The sequence below is a fragment of the Corticium candelabrum genome, chromosome 3 (genome assembly GCF_963422355.1).
Source record: "Corticium candelabrum chromosome 3, ooCorCand1.1, whole genome shotgun sequence".
NCBI classification, from domain to species: Eukaryota; Metazoa; Porifera; class Homoscleromorpha; order Homosclerophorida; family Plakinidae; genus Corticium; species Corticium candelabrum.
The window spans coordinates 9401327-9418894 of record NC_085087.1 but is presented as its reverse complement, the minus strand read 5'-3'; the positions used below and the strand labels follow the sequence as shown (position 1 = coordinate 9418894).

At 42.5% G+C, this 17568-nt stretch overlaps 5 protein-coding genes across 5 annotated transcripts; 2 read left to right on the top strand and 3 right to left on the bottom strand.

The window, feature by feature from the left end:
- Nucleotides 1-344: 344 nt before the first annotated feature.
- On the bottom strand, nucleotides 345-2464 carry LOC134177239 (cilia- and flagella-associated protein 68-like). The gene is made up of 4 exons (XM_062644016.1): nucleotides 2422-2464; nucleotides 1880-2091; nucleotides 1365-1449; nucleotides 345-645 (listed from the first exon to the last, which is right to left on the bottom strand). The coding sequence occupies exons 2-4, from the start codon at nucleotides 2087-2089 to the stop codon at nucleotides 518-520; spliced, it is 423 nt and encodes a 140-aa protein (XP_062500000.1). The 5' UTR covers nucleotides 2090-2091; nucleotides 2422-2464; the 3' UTR covers nucleotides 345-517.
- LOC134177240 (transmembrane protein 218-like) lies at nucleotides 2125-2867 on the top strand. The gene is made up of 3 exons (XM_062644017.1): nucleotides 2125-2265; nucleotides 2360-2459; nucleotides 2726-2867. Exons 1-3 carry the CDS (start codon nucleotides 2159-2161, stop codon nucleotides 2858-2860), a joined length of 342 nt encoding a protein of 113 aa, XP_062500001.1. The 5' UTR covers nucleotides 2125-2158; the 3' UTR covers nucleotides 2861-2867.
- On the bottom strand, nucleotides 2790-4492 carry LOC134177238 (succinate dehydrogenase cytochrome b560 subunit, mitochondrial-like). The gene is made up of 5 exons (XM_062644014.1): nucleotides 4467-4492; nucleotides 4334-4396; nucleotides 4179-4271; nucleotides 3328-3389; nucleotides 2790-3168 (listed from the first exon to the last, which is right to left on the bottom strand). Exons 1-5 carry the CDS (start codon nucleotides 4490-4492, stop codon nucleotides 2900-2902), a joined length of 513 nt encoding a protein of 170 aa, XP_062499998.1. The 3' UTR covers nucleotides 2790-2899.
- Nucleotides 4493-4517: 25 nt separating this feature from the next.
- LOC134177237 (succinate dehydrogenase [ubiquinone] cytochrome b small subunit B, mitochondrial-like) lies at nucleotides 4518-5870 on the top strand. Its single transcript, XM_062644013.1, has 5 exons — nucleotides 4518-4562; nucleotides 4620-4685; nucleotides 4756-4800; nucleotides 4866-5022; nucleotides 5576-5870. Exons 1-5 carry the CDS (start codon nucleotides 4532-4534, stop codon nucleotides 5778-5780), a joined length of 504 nt encoding a protein of 167 aa, XP_062499997.1. The 5' UTR covers nucleotides 4518-4531; the 3' UTR covers nucleotides 5781-5870.
- A 71-nt stretch (nucleotides 5871-5941) lies between these two features.
- On the bottom strand, nucleotides 5942-17566 carry LOC134177235 (kinesin-like protein KIF16B). The gene is made up of 16 exons (XM_062644007.1): nucleotides 17360-17566; nucleotides 17250-17297; nucleotides 16986-17194; nucleotides 16820-16899; nucleotides 15827-16086; nucleotides 15564-15722; nucleotides 15344-15502; nucleotides 15186-15269; nucleotides 14713-14823; nucleotides 14330-14453; nucleotides 14140-14203; nucleotides 13972-14084; nucleotides 13015-13170; nucleotides 12420-12679; nucleotides 6870-7400; nucleotides 5942-6400 (listed from the first exon to the last, which is right to left on the bottom strand). Exons 1-16 carry the CDS (start codon nucleotides 17531-17533, stop codon nucleotides 6131-6133), a joined length of 2802 nt encoding a protein of 933 aa, XP_062499991.1. The 5' UTR covers nucleotides 17534-17566; the 3' UTR covers nucleotides 5942-6130.
- Nucleotides 17567-17568: the final 2 nt, after the last annotated feature.

Genomic DNA, 17568 nt, shown 5'->3' with positions numbered 1-17568 from the left:
AAGTAAGCATGCAAACTAATTAATTAACGCTTTGATCTAACGCGCGTGATACCTCAACTTTGATAGCGCGCGTTAAGTGCAACCTCTCTCGCAACGCCACTGCAAGCGTTTAGCTGGTAAAGTAGCGTAGACAATACATACTGAATTTGTTAACACACAAAATAAATGTACATTACGATATACAAGTTATTTAATTAAAAAATATTTGCGAATGTACTGAGAGAACGAGAGCAGTTGAAAGCTACGTCCGGTTTCTCAAAACGCACCCTAAAAATGTAATTATATTTTTTCTAGACTACACACATGTAGATCTCGACTACACACATGTAGATCTCTCATCTTAATTAACTCAAAAAATAATTTTTGATTTTTTTGCACTGCAGTGGCCTTTTAAATATTATTAATTAACATAAAAGCCCGGATGTACCACTATGCCGACATCCAGTCAAACACAATTCTAGTGCTGAGTCTGTGTACACGCTATACAGTTCGATGAAACGCAGATTTCCGGTCGACGTCACGTGCTTTTCGGTCTGCCATACGTTGCAATCGATGTGCTCACGAACGCGTTGCGATTGCGTGATTCCCTCACTTTGGGTGGATCGAGTTGTGGCTGATGTGCAGGAAATACAATAATATCCCTTCCTGAAAAATGGAGAAAATGTATTAGAGTTAACAGCATGTTAGAGTTCCAGCCATTAGCAGTGATTTTCTTAGCCTCTTCAAAACATGCGTCCTCATCCATTGTGCATATTTAGCCCCAATTTAAAAGGCGTGGCCAGAGTTGATGGTGTGTTGTGCTAACCCTAACCTTTCAGCTCACACAAAAAACACTAAATTCAAGTACACAGTTCGTGTACTGTTGAGTTCCTGCTGTAGGCATTTGCGCTCTGGTTTTTCATTTGTTTACATGTACTACATCTGTTTATCAGTCATCACCTGTAGTATGATTATAATATATCTGGCTCTCATTTATTAGTTATTTATTATGTTTATTAGGTTATCATAAGCCCTTCCTGCAAAGGAAACCAAAGGATAAACTTTGTATATCAAAGGAATATTCTGATGCAATGAGTGGAGCGATGGTCGTTATCCAATTATCTTGTAGGATCGACTGACCAACAGCTAAAACCGTTTGACCTCTAGTAGAGCAGCTCTTATTTTAATCAGTGGTTTAATGAGCGCCTGGTTGCACATGAACCCAGACTTTAGCAGTTTAGTGGTCCTTCCTAGTAGACAAGAATGAACATAATAGGATGCGTACTTCCCGCTGTCTGAAATCTGCGTCCCAGGATGCATCAAATGTATTGTAGGAAAATCACTGCATTAGTTAATTGTATTGTATCGTATGTAATAGTATGTACCTCTGTGTTTCTTGAGACTCTGGGGTACTGGTGTGTTGTCATTGCCGAATGAAGTCTTGTGTGTCGTCTCGAAGTAGTGACTGTACTGACAGACAATAGACACAAATGTTTTAGAACGTGGACTTCATGTTGACCCGATTACAAGTAGCAAACATACGCATGCAAACGGTCAGTCTGATAATTTGCCTTGCATGTCTATTATCGTCAAACGTTCAACGTTTTCAACACCACTTGTGTACTTGATAAGTTGGCATTTAAATGTGATGAATGTATTGAGTACAATAAATTACATTTAATTAATTTGACAAATCAAGAAAGCATTACAATGCATGTATTGCATTCTAATGTGTTACCATGGAAACTGACGTCATCATGAAAACTGACGTCATCATAAAAACTGACGTCATCATGAAAACTAACGTCATCATGGAAACTGACGTCATCAATCACAAACACGTCACGTAACTAACCCCAAAGCGGTTTTTTTGCAAATTCATACTGCTCTACGGATTCACCTGTGATGGTAGCGGTTTTTGACGTGCCATTTTGTTCACATCGAATCGTTCTTCGCACCAATTTCCGAGGAGAGTGTCCGTCTTGTACGAACTCTCGCTGTTAGAGCAACGCCATCCAAACTGCTTGAATTTCTCCTTGTCGCTGTGATCCCATACTTCGGCGTGGCCAGAAGCTCGCAGCATGCCACAGAAAACCGGCCTCTCTGTCATGACTGTAAATTAAAGCGTTACCGTGACAATTACGTTAACGTTCCCGTATGTAGCAACGCGTGTACCCGGATGTTACGTAAGATGGCGGCGGTTGGAGCTGGAGTTATCGTATTGTCGGTGTTGTGGGTTTCTGTCATTGTCCTGTGTATTTTCCTCGCAAAGTCTACTTCAGCTGGGTTCGATCTTTTCCTCTCTCTTCTATCGTTCTCGTTTTCTAGCTAATTCATTGATATTAATTCTGACTTTCTTTCATCGATTTCTATTTTACAGTAAGCTTATTCCAGTCGTTCTAATCGTTGCGGTGGTGTTCACTCTAATATTGATATTCTTACCGCGCAAAGATCCAGGAGAAAGCAACACAGCAGAGCAGGTAAACAATCAATTGCAGTTGGTGATCTAACGCGCGTGCTGTAGACCACAATGCCATATACAGAATGTTGAAGGTCAGCTAGTGACGTATTTAAGTACAGTACGCATGCGTTTGATATAGTAGTGATGCGCATGCGTGATAAAAATTGATACGCATGCGCACTTAACACCTTGCGTATTGCACATGCGCACACACACTTGTGTTTGATGTAGTAATGTCTGTTAGGTTAGAGTAGCACGTCAAAATTAGAGTTTGTTTCCCCCTAGGATTATGACACTACGATCGTGAGTCGTACGGCTATGCTGGTGGCTCTGAGTCTGGCACTACTCGTCGCACTAATCCTCATATTCACACTACACATCATGGAACCGATCTACGCTCAACAACGACACACACACTAACACACAGCCACACCCATAATCCCACTCCTAGCGCCCACATCAGTACCAAGCAGCAAAGATTCCCGTTGTGATCAGCGACAACAAGAGAACGACGTACGAGCTTCGATAGATTGCGGGCATGTTTAGTCCAATGGCCATATCCCATGCCAAGTGACGTAAGCCGTTCAGTGTGTGGTATGTGAATGGAAAGGCGCAACACAATTTTTCGAGGAAAATGATGGACGGTGAGAGATGCAAGGATTGGAGGGCGGACAGCATGGTGTTGACGTCTCTAGTTATGAGCATGCCGATACCGAACGAGACTAGACCTGCAATGAGATTAAATTAATTAATTTATTGATTAATAAAAATATAGATGCAGTGTGACCTGTGGTTGGTTGGTTGGTGTGTGTGTGTGTGTGTGTGTGTGTGTGTGTGTGTGTGTGTGTGTGTGTGTCCGTCCAGTGCACTCAAGGCATGGTGCTCACCTCCCGCTAGCATCATTCCTGTTGCTCGATGTGTGATAGACATTATCATGTTATTGCCAAACCTACATAATTAATATGAAAATGCAGCAATAACAATGTCTTGACAGAATCCGCATATACAGTAACATAACGACATAAACAAGACAGACAGACAAACCAACAGACAACAAATAAACATGGACAAACCACCAGACAGACAGATGGACAAACCACCAGACAGACAGATGGACAAACCACCAGACAGACAGATGGACAAACCACCAGACAGACATATGGACAAACCACCAGACAGACACATGGACAAACACAGACAGCCATAGACAAACAAATATATACAGACCTAAAGACGCACAAACAGGCATATGGACAAACCACCAGAGAGACATATGGACACAGACAGACATACAGACAAACAAACAGACAGACAGATGGACAAACAAACAGACAGACAGATAAACAAACCACCAGATACATATGGACAAATAAACAGACAGACATATGGATGAACACAGACAAACATACAAACCTAAAGACAGACAATTGGACAAACCACCAGACAGACATATGGACAAACACAGACAGACATATAAACAAACACAGACAGACATAAAAACAAACACAGACAGACATATAAACAAACACAGACAGACATATAAACAAACACAGACAGACATATAAACAAACACAGACAGACATATAAACAAACACAGACAGACATATGGACAAACAAACATACAAACCTGAAGACAGACATGGACAAACAAACAAACAGACAAACAGTTGACCATACAACACAAAAACAGAAGTTGCTGTCACACAATCATATCCAAGTATCACGCATGCGCACACACTTATAGATTCCGACGTGTGGCGACAGCGGACGTCCTAGACGAACGTTCCTCTCAATCAGCGGTTTCGCATCAACTCCTGTACCTAACGTCGCTCTAAACACAACCTTTCATTCACAAACACAACAAAAATTCTGCGCATGCGCACGAGGCATCACCTCGAAATGAGAGCGCCGCAGCATTGCAGAGGCGGACGGTAAAACAGCAGCGGTCTGACACATCTAAGTACGCACCAAACAAAAACCTACTAACCGTCATTAGGCAAGAGAGAAGAGACAAGCGTCAACATACCTGACTAAAGCCATGTCAGTGCGCATGCGCAGTGTTGCTATTTAGTGCGCATGCGTGCTGTTAAAATGGCGACTTTGCTACGCCCGCGCAGTTTCTGTGAGAGTCGTTTGTGGTTTCGATTCGTTTTGTCGTCAGTTGTTGTGTGTATTACAGGTTTTGCTCGCACAAGCGCCATGTGTCGGTTTTCGTCGTTTAGATCGGCCGTTCGACGTCCTGCAGGTTTAGTGAAACATTTCGCTTAAATTGTTGGTAGATACAGTGATTATCCAATGTGGTATACCCAATTTAGCATTGGCTTGTATACAACAGCAGCGCGTTTCGCGCAGAGCGACCGGTAATGGTTTGATCACGTGACCGGAAGTATTGTTTAATTATTTTAATGAAAGGTGATGTCTGTAGCGAGTAGTGCTGTCGAGAAGAGCGCTGTTGGACATTGGACTCAGGAGAGAATCGTGACGGTCACGCAGCTGGGTCTCATTGGAGCAGCGTTCGCTGTTGGTCCGAATGCAGTGAGCGATTGGGGTTTGGCAGTGCTGCTGCCTTTACACACATACTGGTGAGGAGCCATGTAATGAGATCAAGAGACAAAGGGACAGACAAACAAACAGATAGACAGACAGACTGATAGATAGACAGACTGATAGACAGACAGACAGACAGACAAAGAGACAGACAAACAAATAGATAGACAGACAGACTGATAGATAGAAAGACTGATAGACAGACAGACAGACAGACTGATAGACAGACAGGCAAACAAACAGATAGACAGACAGACTGATAGACAGACAGGCAGACAAAGAGATAGACAGACAGACAAAGAGATAGACAAACAAACAGATAGACAGACAGACAGACTGATAGACAGACAGACAGACAGACAAAGAGACAGACACACAAACAGATAAACAGACAGACTGATAGACAGACAGACAGACAGACAGACAGACAAAGAGACAATCACATACAAACAAACAGATAGACAGACAGACAAACAAACAGACAGACAGACAGCCTGATAGACAGACAGACAGAGAGACAGACAGACTGATTGATAGACACATGGACCAACTGACTGACAGACATATTGATGGTGGCGTGTGTTACAGGGGTATCAATCAGGTTATTCATGATTATGTCCCAGAGGTGATGCGGATCTTTGTCAAGACCGGATCCGCTCCGGAAACCGCCAGGAAGATCATTCAGATGTTGTGGCTCGGTACATCTCTGCTGACGTTTGCCGGTTTGTGCTACGTCAATGTGTACGACGTTGGACTATGCAAGGCCGTGCAGACACTGTGGACAAAGATATAGACTGAATCAGACTGACTAGCTTTATAAGTACTCATATGACGTCATTACTGGGTGGAGATATTGATTTCAACTTGCTGTAGAAATTATCCATACTGAGGTAATTGTCTAACGCGCGCAGAGCATGCTCATTCTTTACACGCGCGTTAACAGATTCCCGGATGTTACACATACAAATTTGATTCAATTGCAAACAGCTGCGAGTTACTAATCACGTGACAATCACACTAAACTAATAATTGATATTAAAGTTATCTCAACTTTAAAATGTGTAATAGATTGTTATAAATCCATACTAAGAATATGAACAATAATAATAATAATAATGATGATAATAAGAATATAATCATAATCTAATAATGATAGCAACAAAACCATGACATTGACTGACATTCTTTCATCGAGTCCTCTGAATCTTCAAATCCCTCTCTCTTTCCGTATTGCTGCTCTTGCCCCACTGTCTCCGGTCTCCGTCCCATCGGCTGCTCCATGTCCATGAGATTCGCTTCGCTGAGTGACTCCAAGTCGAAGCTCGGATCTTGTACGGATCGTTCAAAGATGTTGACATCTTCGTCTCGCAAAGGACCAGCAATAGCAGCTGGCTGAATCCTAGTTACGTTATCCTGAAACACAAACATTCACACACAATCATAAACCTAAACTTACATCACACATTGCACTGTTTATGATCCAAGAGTATTGGCCAAGGGTGTTGGGTTAATTTATAAAATTGACTTTTATGACAACAAATTATGACGTCAAAATATGACATAAGATTTATGATGTCAGATATATGATGTCAAAAATGTTAGATGACGTCAGATATAGGACGTCAAAATTTATGTTAGATGACGTCAGATATGACGTCAAAATTTATGATGTCGTATGACGTCAAATTTCACATTAGATTTCTGATGTCAGATTTAAAATGCTAAGCATAGTAAACATCAAAGTTTAATGTGACATCAACCAGATATGATGACTTGTGTATGACATCAAATACATGATACTGGCAACGTCCTTTTACCACTCAAATGTTAGAGACTCTTTACCTGCACAACCCTCATGCAAATACCTTCATACATGTCTTACCTTTGAACAGTAAAACACTTCCAGGACTGTTTTTCGTGGGACCTTTCCATGAGCATCCAACTGCATCTGATCTGTAGCCGGGCTGCTCCTTCCCTGCGCCGTCCTCCTGTTCACAACGACCCACGACGAACCGGAGTCCGTCTGATACCGAACTTCCGTCTCCTGTGGCGAGTCTCCCTCATCGTACGTCACCAACTTCATGCTCTCACTCAACTTGTCATCGACCGACTGAATGTCGACGCCCAACTGTTGCTGTCTCAGGATTCTCAGTGTCTCTCGTTCGGCCTGAAGTCGCTGCTCTGTCTCGTCAATTTGAACTTGGAGAGAAGCCGAGTCGCGATGTACTCGCTCCATTCGCTCCTTTGGTGTTGCGTATTGTGTGGAGTAAGGGCCGGATGTGCTCCATCTTGGCCTGTAGGTCATCTCTAGTTCCACATCGTCGAGTTCGGACGCAGAATGGGACTTGAATAATGGAGCTTGCGGTTTGGTGTCTTGACGAGTAAAACCTGCTTCGTCATTGGTAACTGGAGTCTATAGAAATGAATAATATGTAGTGGAATGTACAAGTGATGAGCAGATAAACAGGAAAGAAAACTGACTGACTGACATACAGTCAAAGGAAATGACAGACAAACAAACCAAATGATGGACAGACTAACAGACAGACATACAAACGGATAGTCAGACAGACAAACAGACAAACAAATGGACAGACAGATAGACAGACAGACAGACAGACAGACAAACTGAGAGACAGACAGACCAGTTTGGTCACACAACTCAATGGTCTCTGATTGGTCCAAATGTTTGAAATGTATGTCATTTCCTGACACTATTGAGCCAAGAGACTGTTACAGCAGCTCTCAATCTAGACCTGACATAGCTGTCCATAATGCAACTGACTTCAACGTTGAACTTGACGTCTCTCTGGCTCACCCGTGGAGCTCAGAAGTAATTTCACATGCAACCACAACGGATGGATCAGCAGCTTCAAAAAGGGAAGAAAAGAAAATAGAGAAGTACAACAAAGAAAGGCACACTGGTGAGGTTCTCCTTGCTTGATTCCCTTGGTTTTCAAACACTTTGGACGTTGAGAGAATAGCGGAGAGAAGTTTCTTCACCAGATCTCACTAAGATCATGTGATGAAGATGGAAAGCTAAATTCGATTGAATTTAAAACGCACTAGCGGAGAATATTGTCAATAACATTACACGTTGCAATGGTAGTGTTTTAACTAAAAAGATTGACAGAATACTTTGTAGTAATGACTCTGTAGATGATAGCTACAAACATCAGATGGCTGTTCGTTACAGTTTTTCTTCTACAACCACTACCGTTTATCTTGAACTCTTAGTGTTATATGTAGCCTTTTCTGTATTAGCTTGATGTTTTCAATAAATGCTCTTTGACAGACAGACAGACAGACAGACAGACAGACAGACAGACAGACAGATGAATCTGGACTCAAAACTACTGCATAGTACATCCGGGATCTTACAGCAGAAGACATTTTGAAAGCTGCACCTCCCAGAGTTGTCCAAACTATCCATCCTACAGTCAAAGCATGTTTCCAAAATTGCTGTGTTGTAGCACTTGAATAGATTCGTGATGATCCTTCTGATGAGTTAGCATGGAAACTCCTGTTTCTACTGCCTCGCATGCCCCTCACTCTTCTGGCAAGGGAAGGAAAACATGGTTTACGTGATGTAAGGCTGCTTACCACCAGTTTCTCAGCTGGAATTGGTTGGACATTATTTGCCTGCGAGCCTCTCCTCCCGGGAAGTCACCCTCTACTGGGGATAATGCAAGACAAACGGCTGCTCTGAGGCTAGTGAGATGCGGAGAGTTGTCATGTGTCTAGAATTCTAACCAGTAATGGTCTGGCTCCGTCCACTGAGAATACGGCAAGGAAGTTGATCTCCAAACACCCTCCCAGATCTTCAGCACTTTCCCCTTCACCCAATGTTAGTTGTGAGTCGACCACCTTGTCTAGGTCGTTACTTTTCAATTCGATCAGGCAAGCTCCACGTGGATCTGGTGCTGGTCCTAGTGGTTGCCGTTTTGAGCATTTTGAAATCCTACTGAAAAATGAGGATACTGCGGATGGTCTTTTCTCTGCTTGTTCAGCATTTGCTAAGGGAATATTGCCCAATGTGGCTGCCACCCTCTCTTCTTCTTCAAGACTGATCGCTCTGCCCAAGCCAAATGGTGATGTGAGACCCATTGCCATCGGGGAATCTATTCGCCGACTTACAGCCAGGACTATTTGTTCACAAAAAAGGAAGAGTTTCCTGAAGTTTTATGTCCCATTCAGCATGGTGTGTCTACGAAATGTGGTACAGAGTTGATAGCGCATCATATAAGTCTCACTTTGGAATCTAATCCCAACTGGATAGTTTTGAAGTCGAATGTTAAGAACGCGTTCAATTCTATCAGCAGAGACCAGATCATGGAACAAGTTTCTCTTACCTTTCCTGACTTGTACAACCATGTGATTCAAATGTATGGCAAACCCAGCTCCCTTGTCTTCATGCAGGGTTCCTCTATGGTAATAATTCCATCTGAGGAGGGAGTTCATCAAGGAGACCCTCTGAGTCCTGTTCTTTTTGCCATAGCCATTCATCCAGTCTTAACTAAGATTCAGAAATCTCACTCTCAAGTATGTGTACTGGCCTACCTGGATGATGTATTTTTGCAGGAAGGGGCGAAATCTGTTTTGGCTGCATTTCATGACTTGAAGGAGACCTTCTCACCCATCAATCTGATCATAGCAGACAAAAAGTGCGAGATATTCTCTCCATCATCCTCGACTGCTGTTGAAGGATTTGAAGAAATTCCTGTGTCTTGTGAGGGTGCACTCTTCCTTGGTTCTCCAATTCGTTCGATGTCATTCATTACGTACTCTTGTGCCACCATAGCCCAGTCAAAGCTCTCACTGTGCGATCAGCTTACCAAATTGGATGATGTTCAGAGTGCAATGCTGCTATTGCGATGCTGTTATGTCTCCAACCTTAACCATTTGGCCTGGATAGTCCATCCTGATTTGCTAGTTCATGCTTCTACAATCCATGACTCTAGGACAAAAGAAACCTTTTCTTACCTCTTAGGCTATGACATGGTTGATGAAAAGATTTGGCATTAGGCTTCTTTACCCATCAGAATGGGCAATTTCGGAATGATTCCTTTGCTGTCAATGAGACAACCAGCTTTTGTTGCATCCTGGGCCAACGCTTTTACAGAGCTGCCATTCCGATTCCCTGTTTTACAATCTATAATCGACAGTCTCTTAAGCTCTTCAACCTCTCCAATCAGTGAGGCCATAGCAAGGTCTGTCCCTCTAGGAAAACATATCTCTGACTACCTGCCATGTGCTGGGAAAGTTCAACAAAGGCTATCTTCTGTCACTGCTTCTTCCAATGCTCAGTATCTACTTGAAAATGCCCCCACTGCCAGAGATGCAGCCCGCATACGCTCAACAACAAGTAAGGACGCTGGGGCTTGGCTTAATTAACGCTATCCCTACATCGGAAGTGTTCGCACTCAATTCTTGCGAATTTCGCTTGGCGTCCTTCCTTCGTTTGGGTTTGCCCATAGCCTTCTCCAGCCGAACAACGGCATGCAATTGTGGAGCTCTGATAGATGACAGTGGATACCATTAGCTGACCTGTAAGACTGATGGCAAGTCGGTATGGTCTCACGAATCGATCTCGTCCGTCTGGTCTGATTGTTCCCGTGGGTTGCATATCCACCACTGCACGGAGCCGAGGAATTGTTATACAACCACAGACAACAGACAGGACATCGTATTTTTGACTCAGACATTGGAAACAACGTTGACCTAGATATCTCCCTTGCCCACCCATGGAGTAGTGACATCTTTCCATCATCTGCTGGTGTTAGTGGTGCCGCTGCAGAAAGGAGAGCAGACAGAAAGAAAGAGAAATACAGCAAACAGCAATTACCAGGTGGCATAATTGCCACTGTAACCCCACTGGTAATGGAGCATTTTGGAGCTTGGGGGATCGATGGGTGGAAACTCCTGTGCAAATTATCGAAGAAGTCATCGGACAAAGTGGGACGACCAAACGCTGCGCAGTTTATCGACTTCTGGTCCAAATGCTTTTCTGTTCAGCTCCAGAAGTGTAATGCTAGAGTCATCTCTAAAAAGCTATCTTCGCTGTCTGAAGGCAACAGATGTGACCTCTTTGCCACCCAGCACTTCAGCCACTAGCTGGTACTGGAGGCTTTGCTTGTACACTGTAGCTTTTAAGTGTAGTCCTCAAATTGTTTTACACGAGTTTCAATTTTAGCTTAGTTTAGGTGATGAACACTACCACAGTATTTCCCGCCCAATTACCCAGTTGGGGCAAGCAATTATCCGACTCAGCCAATCAATTATCTGATTGGGGCAACCAATTATCCGATGTTGCTCTGGCAAGCTGTACACTTCGCGAATGAAACTCTCACCTTGCATGCTGGTTAGTTGTTCAGTGTTTTGGGTCTCATTCAAAACTCTCTCTGATGCAGATTGATAGCATCGTGGGAAACGCTATTACAATTAAGCTACTACACATGTGAATGTGAGGATCCAGCTGCAGCGCGCCGTAACTGAACAGCTCTGCTGTCTTTCTTTTCGCATCAGTCTCGTTGACTTGAGAGAAAAGACCACTGCACCACTGACACTCTCAGCTTTGCGCCTTCGTCCAATTCTGAGTGAAACAAATTCACAATCGCCTAGCGATCGACCTGGAGAGTTTAGAGCTACCTAGACTGTAGACGTAACATGTACTTTATCAACGTGTGTTTGAGTAGCGTGGTTGTTAATTCTGCTGAGTTCTACAGTACATATTCTCTCTAATTTTGCTTGCATGTGCAGCTTTACGGTGAGTACATGTTAGCTAGAAAGCGTGTTGAGGTCTAGAGCACCTGCTAAGTCCTCTAGTGCGTCAGGACACAAATCTAGCAGAAGTTACCATCTTGCTGTGACAAGAGTCTGACCCTCGCTGCAACAACTGCAACTGCGCCATGTCTCTGTGTGGTCATTCGCGCTGGTAGGCGATAATTAATTACCAGACAATTACTAATGATTTTTCCTCCGCGATTAATTAATAGCGAAAACAAGAATTACCCTATTTACTGGTGCAGCAGTACAGCGACAACATCCGTCAGTACACGCTATTATTCCTGTAACCAGCTGTTCCATATATCTACACTGCTCCTAATTAAAACCATGAGTCGGATAATTGGTTGCCCCAATCGGATAATTGATTGGCTGAGTCGGATAATTGGTTGCCCCAACCGGATAATTGGTTGTCTGAAGCGGATAATTGGTTGCCCCAACGGGATGATTGATTGACTGAGTCGGATAATTGGTTGCCCCAACCGGATAATTGGGCGGGAAATACTGTAGTAGTTGGACAGTACATAGTACCCTGCATTGCAAAATGTATCATAGATAAAAGTTCAAATATATGTGATTGCCAGACAGACAGACAGACAGACAACCACAAAATCCATAAACTGACAAACTAAAACAGAGCTGCCATAACCTGTGATGATGCCATCTGTAATCTTAGTTTTCTCAGTTTTGTGTGCTGCATGTTGAGTCTGTGTTGATCTTGTCTGATCTTTTCTTCAATCATCCAAATGTCACGGTCGCACTCGCTTATCACCGGCTCTACTGGCTTCTGCTTGTGCTGTCTGAACAAAGCCTCCATCACTCTCTGGCCTTCACGAAGTTTGTCTAAACCTTCGTCAATCTCAAGTTCAAGACTGGCATGACCAGGCCACCTACCTCCTTGGGTACTGCCTATACATACACATGATTATAAGATAGATGCAGCATATTGACCATTGTATTGAAGGGATGCATCTCACAACACACTAGACTATTGTATTGGAGGGATGCATGTCACAATGCACTAGACTATTGTATTATAGAGATGCATCTCACAATACACTAAACTATTGTATTGGAGGGATGCATCTCACAATACACTAGACTATTGTATTGGAGAGATGCATCTCACAATACACTAGACTATTGTATTGGAGGGATGCATCTCGCAATACACTAGACAACTGTATTGGAGGGATGCATCTCAAATCCACTGTGAGTAAGAGTTTCTCCCATCCTTCCATTACCTTTTCGTGGAGGTGTCAACCCTAGCTTCTCTGCTGTAATGGCTCTCTGAAACTGTGTGTTACTTTGTTCTGTATCTGCCATTTCCCTCATCCTGCGAGCCTCAGCCGGATGATTAAAACGAAACAGATGACTCTCACCCAACTTTATTATACAACCTGCAAAGTAATGCAATGACATAAACACAAAATTAAAAACAAAACAAACACAGACAGACGAGACCTAAATTGTCAAAAGAGATAGGCCGTGTTTCCACTAGCTGCATTTTAAACTAGATTAGTCCAAATGCGTTTAAAACTAAACCAGTTCAAGAAAGTGACTGTTTCCACTAGGAACGCGGACATCCGAGATGTACAAGACAAGCCGTCTAGGAATGCCTTATTTTGAAGTATTGGGCTGCTGTGTCACCAAGTCAGAGCAACTGTTGGTTGTCACTGATTCAGCGTCTGCTAGTAGGAATTTGCATGATGATAACCAAGGACATCGTCTTCTCTCTCTCTCTCTCTCTCTCTCTCTCTCTCTCTCTGTTGTTCTGATGATTTCTTTCCTCTACTTAACGACCCTTACATCTTTTAAGTTAATTCTATCCAAGCAAAATAGTCAATATCCATCAAGACGGTGTTGTGAGAAGCCATGTAGACAAGTGTGCTACAGTCACGTGACAGTTAAACCTAAACCACTTTGCTAAAGTAAAACATACTACAAAATGGGTTTAGGAAATCGGTGTAGGTTTAGAATATAACTGGTTTAGTGAAGGCGGAAACAGGTCAATCGGTAAACCAGTTTAGCTTAAACCACTTGTTAAACTGGTTTAGGCGTTAGTGGAAACATGCCCATAGACTGACAGACAATACAAAAACATGCTAGCACAGCCAGACAAATAACAAACACACACATAAAAAATTACAACACCACACTTGTTTGCAACCTGCTACACTACACTCTAGACTCATTCTTGCCTTGCCAAAGTTTTGTTTCCTTGACAACTTCATCTCCATCAAGAGAGCAGAGAGCTCCTTTGCTTGGTTCTAACATCACATTATCATCCACCACAGAGATTACACAATGATGACTAAACCATAGACATAATACAATGATGAATGGATGAGTAGACACAAACAGGAAACCTCAATATTCCTTTTCCTTGAAGGACAATGTCAAGACTGGCATCAGATCCAATGTGAAATTGACCTGTAATATGCAACAATTTGTGTGTGTGTGTGTGTGTGTGTGTGTGTGTGTGTGTGTGTGTGTTTGTGTGTGTGTTTGTGTGTGTGTGTGTGTGTGTGTGTGTGTGTGCATGGGTGTGTCATTTACCTTCTTGTAAATAGCACATGGTCACACTAGCATTCAAAGGATCATGATCAATTGCCACCAAATGCGGCTTCTCAGTGTCAACCGTCACAGTAGCTCCCGCATCAGACAAAGTCAATCCTTTGCTCTACCAAAAACACAAGCAACACAAACAACAATATCAACACTAAACACAACAAAATAAAATAAAAAATCAACAACACTATGTACATGTAAATGTCTGAGTCTATGAGTGTAGCAAGCAAAGTATGTGACAAGGTAAACTGCAAGTCGATATACACAAACAACCAAACAGACAGGAAGTAGAAATCTTAAGTCTCATGCTACAATCTGGTATGCACTTTGTATAACACATTCCAGTGTATCGAAGGCATGAGGCTACTGACCTGCATGATAGTGTGTGCTCGCTGCCACTTTTCCTCCCACTGATTGGTGAGTGTAGCAACAAGAGCCTCGTTCTGATGAAGTCGAGTCTGCAAGTGTTTCTCGGACGGACTCTACAGCAACAAACAAGATGCTCACTCACACTCAAGCCAAGAATAGTTGTACAATAATTTAATTTTTTTGCAAATATTTAAATAATTTAAAATCAGTAATTCTAAAATTTATTTAAAAGGTTACTTAACTAGTTTCATGAATAAAATTATAACAAAGATTAATTAAAAAACTTAAAATAAATTTAAAAAATAACTAATATACAAGAAATAAAAATTTAAATAATTAAAAGTTTATTAATTCTAAAATATTTCTTAAAAGGTTTCAATATGTGATCACAACATTTGCATTTTCTACAGTAAAAATTTAACTTTTAATGAAACTTAAAATTTGTTATTAATGAAAATCACAGAGGCTCACTGACTTGTTGCTCTGACACGAGATGAAGACGTTTGTGTAAATCTTCGATCTCTTTGCGTAACTCACGAATCAATCTTGCAGTCGGATCCTACACACACCATACACACACACACACACTGACCAATACATCACATATTAGACCAATACAACTGTACACCTCACCTCATTAACAACTGGTTTGTTGACAATATTCTTCGCTCTGTTTGCATACCTCAAAGTGCTGAGTGTCTCTCCATAGTTGATATCTGCTGGTGAAATAGCGGCCAACATGACAGTCTTTGCGTTACCACCGAGCGAATCCTTCAACAACCAAGTCAAAACCTACACACAAAATAATATTAAATATTGCCAAGTGACGGTGTGATGTCATTGAGTCTCTAACTGAATCTCTGTATGGCACGAATGTCGTCTTATTGTCGTGTGTCTCTCTGAGGGCATTCTGACTGCGAGTTGCAAGAGCCGAGATGACAAGACCGAGAGTCGTTAGTGACTTGTTGATGTTTGATCCTTCACGTAGACGATCACCAGTGGCTCCCGACGCCTAAAATAATTTTCAAATATTTAATTTAAATAATAAAATAAATTATTTTATAAAATGATTTAATTAATACTAATTAACTAATTAATTAAGGTGTGATGACTTACTTCTACTCGTTCACTGCCGGCCAAGTCGACAAGGTTGATCTTTGATGCTGTTTCACATGGAATGTCGTCTTCGATTCTCGCTTGTGTGAAGTTCATTGTGAAGATTGCGTGCGATCTGCTGCTCACATCGTTCATCTGTGTGGCCGCTGTCGTTCGGTTGCTGTTGCCGAGCTCGATGAGACGAAGAACTTCGCTCACTGATGTGACAGTGTGTTTAGACAGACCTTCGACGTATGGACCAGACATCGGGTGTTCACGAACTACAAACAAGAAACATAGAGAACGTGCCTTCACATACAATTCAGCAGATATATAAACTATTGGAAAGATTTGTATCTCAACATATTAGTAAACGTTTGTGTAACATTGTGTAAGGTGAGTGAGGTCTTTTAGCAATAATCTCTGCCATGGACACTAACACAACAACTCAGATAACAGACTTTGCTCTTCTACAAGCTTTACGTTTCACTCTTCTCTGCTCTCCGGACTCTACTTAGTCACATATAAGAGCAACATCTGGAGTCACCTCAATTCTTCTCGACAAGAAATTTTAATAGAGTCGACCCCTCAAGAGGGGATCCGTCAATCAGTTTGTAGTGCATGTACTGCAGAGTCAAAATTGCATTTGTCAGACATCATCTTTATATCAATCATGTCCCTGTTCCATGTGACTGTAAATATATTTATATATTATATAAATAAATAAAGAATAATTAACTATATCTCTAACTTCAATTGACATGACAAGAGAACTCACTTCACTCACCAATTGAATTATTGTATTAACTTAAAAAAGAGATGCATCTCTCAATACAGTAGACACATAATTGTATTACAAGAACCCATCTCCTAATACATTAGCCAGATAATTATATTTCAGGAACCCATTTCTCACTACATCATACGCTCACACCAAAACACCTCTCCTCCACTTTCAACAACATCGCAAGTATGCCAAACATTGACGCACATCACGTAACGGAAGTCACCAACCTCGCAGATTATGCGGCTTCCTGTTCTTATCACCTTCCACCATCAGATCCCTCACACGCTCATTGTAGATCTCCAAATAACTACATCAACAACCACACCATAACACAACCACCCCAATACCACCAACACACACACACACACACACACACCGCACTAGCACTCACACCTCACTTCAGCCCGATAAGTCGCACCGTCCTCTCCATCCGCCGCCTTTCCAAACAGCCCATGACATATACGAGGCGTCAGCCCGGCGTTTCCCTCCCATCCCATCATCGAGAACGTCTTGCCGGCGCCTGTCTGTCCATAAGCAAACACACACGCATTGTAGCCAGTGAAGGCGGCGTCGAGCACGATCGAGCCGAGATCGGAGAAAACCTGCACGCACAGACGTGAGAGGGCGTGGCAAAAATGTGAGCTGAAGATGTTTCACCTTCTCTTGAGAGGCGAAGTGAGCATCGCGCGCGTCGGCTGACCAATACTGCATTGAGAGACTCACATGGCAACGCTTTCGGGCGCCAAACGGTTAGGTGGTGAGCTTACCGAGAAATCGTACGTAAATGTTTTCGTGCGCGTCGAATCGTAGCTTGGTGAGTCGCCGGTGGGCGAGAGAAGTTGGATTTGACGACCTTGAACTTGGATGATGGAATGTGCGTCGTGAACGAGTTCTCTCTCATTGAGAGGTCGCACTCGGACTGCCACTTTGACTGATGCCATCGTCGGGCATCGGTCAATTTCCGGGAACCCCGTAT

Coding starts and splice junctions, on each gene's coding strand:
- LOC134177239 (XM_062644016.1), bottom strand. CDS start 2,089: ATGACAGAGAGGCCGGTTTTCTGTGGCATGCTGCGAGCTTCTGGCCAC. Junction 1,450..1,879: donor AAAAACCGCTACCATCACAG/GTGAATCCGTAG, acceptor ATTGTCTGTCAG/TACAGTCACTACTTCGAGAC. Junction 646..1,364: donor GAGTCTCAAGAAACACAGAG/GTACATACTATT, acceptor TCCATTTTTCAG/GAAGGGATATTATTGTATTT.
- LOC134177240 (XM_062644017.1), top strand. CDS start 2,159: ATGTTACGTAAGATGGCGGCGGTTGGAGCTGGAGTTATCGTATTGTCG. Junction 2,266..2,359: donor GCAAAGTCTACTTCAGCTGG/GTTCGATCTTTT, acceptor TCTATTTTACAG/TAAGCTTATTCCAGTCGTTC. Junction 2,460..2,725: donor AAAGCAACACAGCAGAGCAG/GTAAACAATCAA, acceptor GTTTCCCCCTAG/GATTATGACACTACGATCGT.
- LOC134177238 (XM_062644014.1), bottom strand. CDS start 4,492: ATGCGCACTGACATGGCTTTAGTCAG. Junction 4,397..4,466: donor ACTGACATGGCTTTAGTCAG/GTATGTTGACGC, acceptor GTGCGTACTTAG/ATGTGTCAGACCGCTGCTGT. Junction 4,272..4,333: donor TGCGGCGCTCTCATTTCGAG/GTGATGCCTCGT, acceptor GGTTGTGTTTAG/AGCGACGTTAGGTACAGGAG.
- LOC134177237 (XM_062644013.1), top strand. CDS start 4,532: ATGGCGACTTTGCTACGCCCGCGCAGTTTCT. Junction 4,563..4,619: donor GCTACGCCCGCGCAGTTTCT/GTGAGAGTCGTT, acceptor TGTGTATTACAG/GTTTTGCTCGCACAAGCGCC. Junction 4,801..4,865: donor CGTTTCGCGCAGAGCGACCG/GTAATGGTTTGA, acceptor TGATGTCTGTAG/CGAGTAGTGCTGTCGAGAAG.
- LOC134177235 (XM_062644007.1), bottom strand. CDS start 17,533: ATGGCATCAGTCAAAGTGGCAGTCCGAGTGCGACCTCTCAATGAGAGA. Junction 17,195..17,249: donor ACTTCGCCTCTCAAGAGAAG/GTGAAACATCTT, acceptor CTGTGCGTGCAG/GTTTTCTCCGATCTCGGCTC. Junction 15,723..15,826: donor CCGGCAGTGAACGAGTAGAA/GTAAGTCATCAC, acceptor AAATTATTTTAG/GCGTCGGGAGCCACTGGTGA.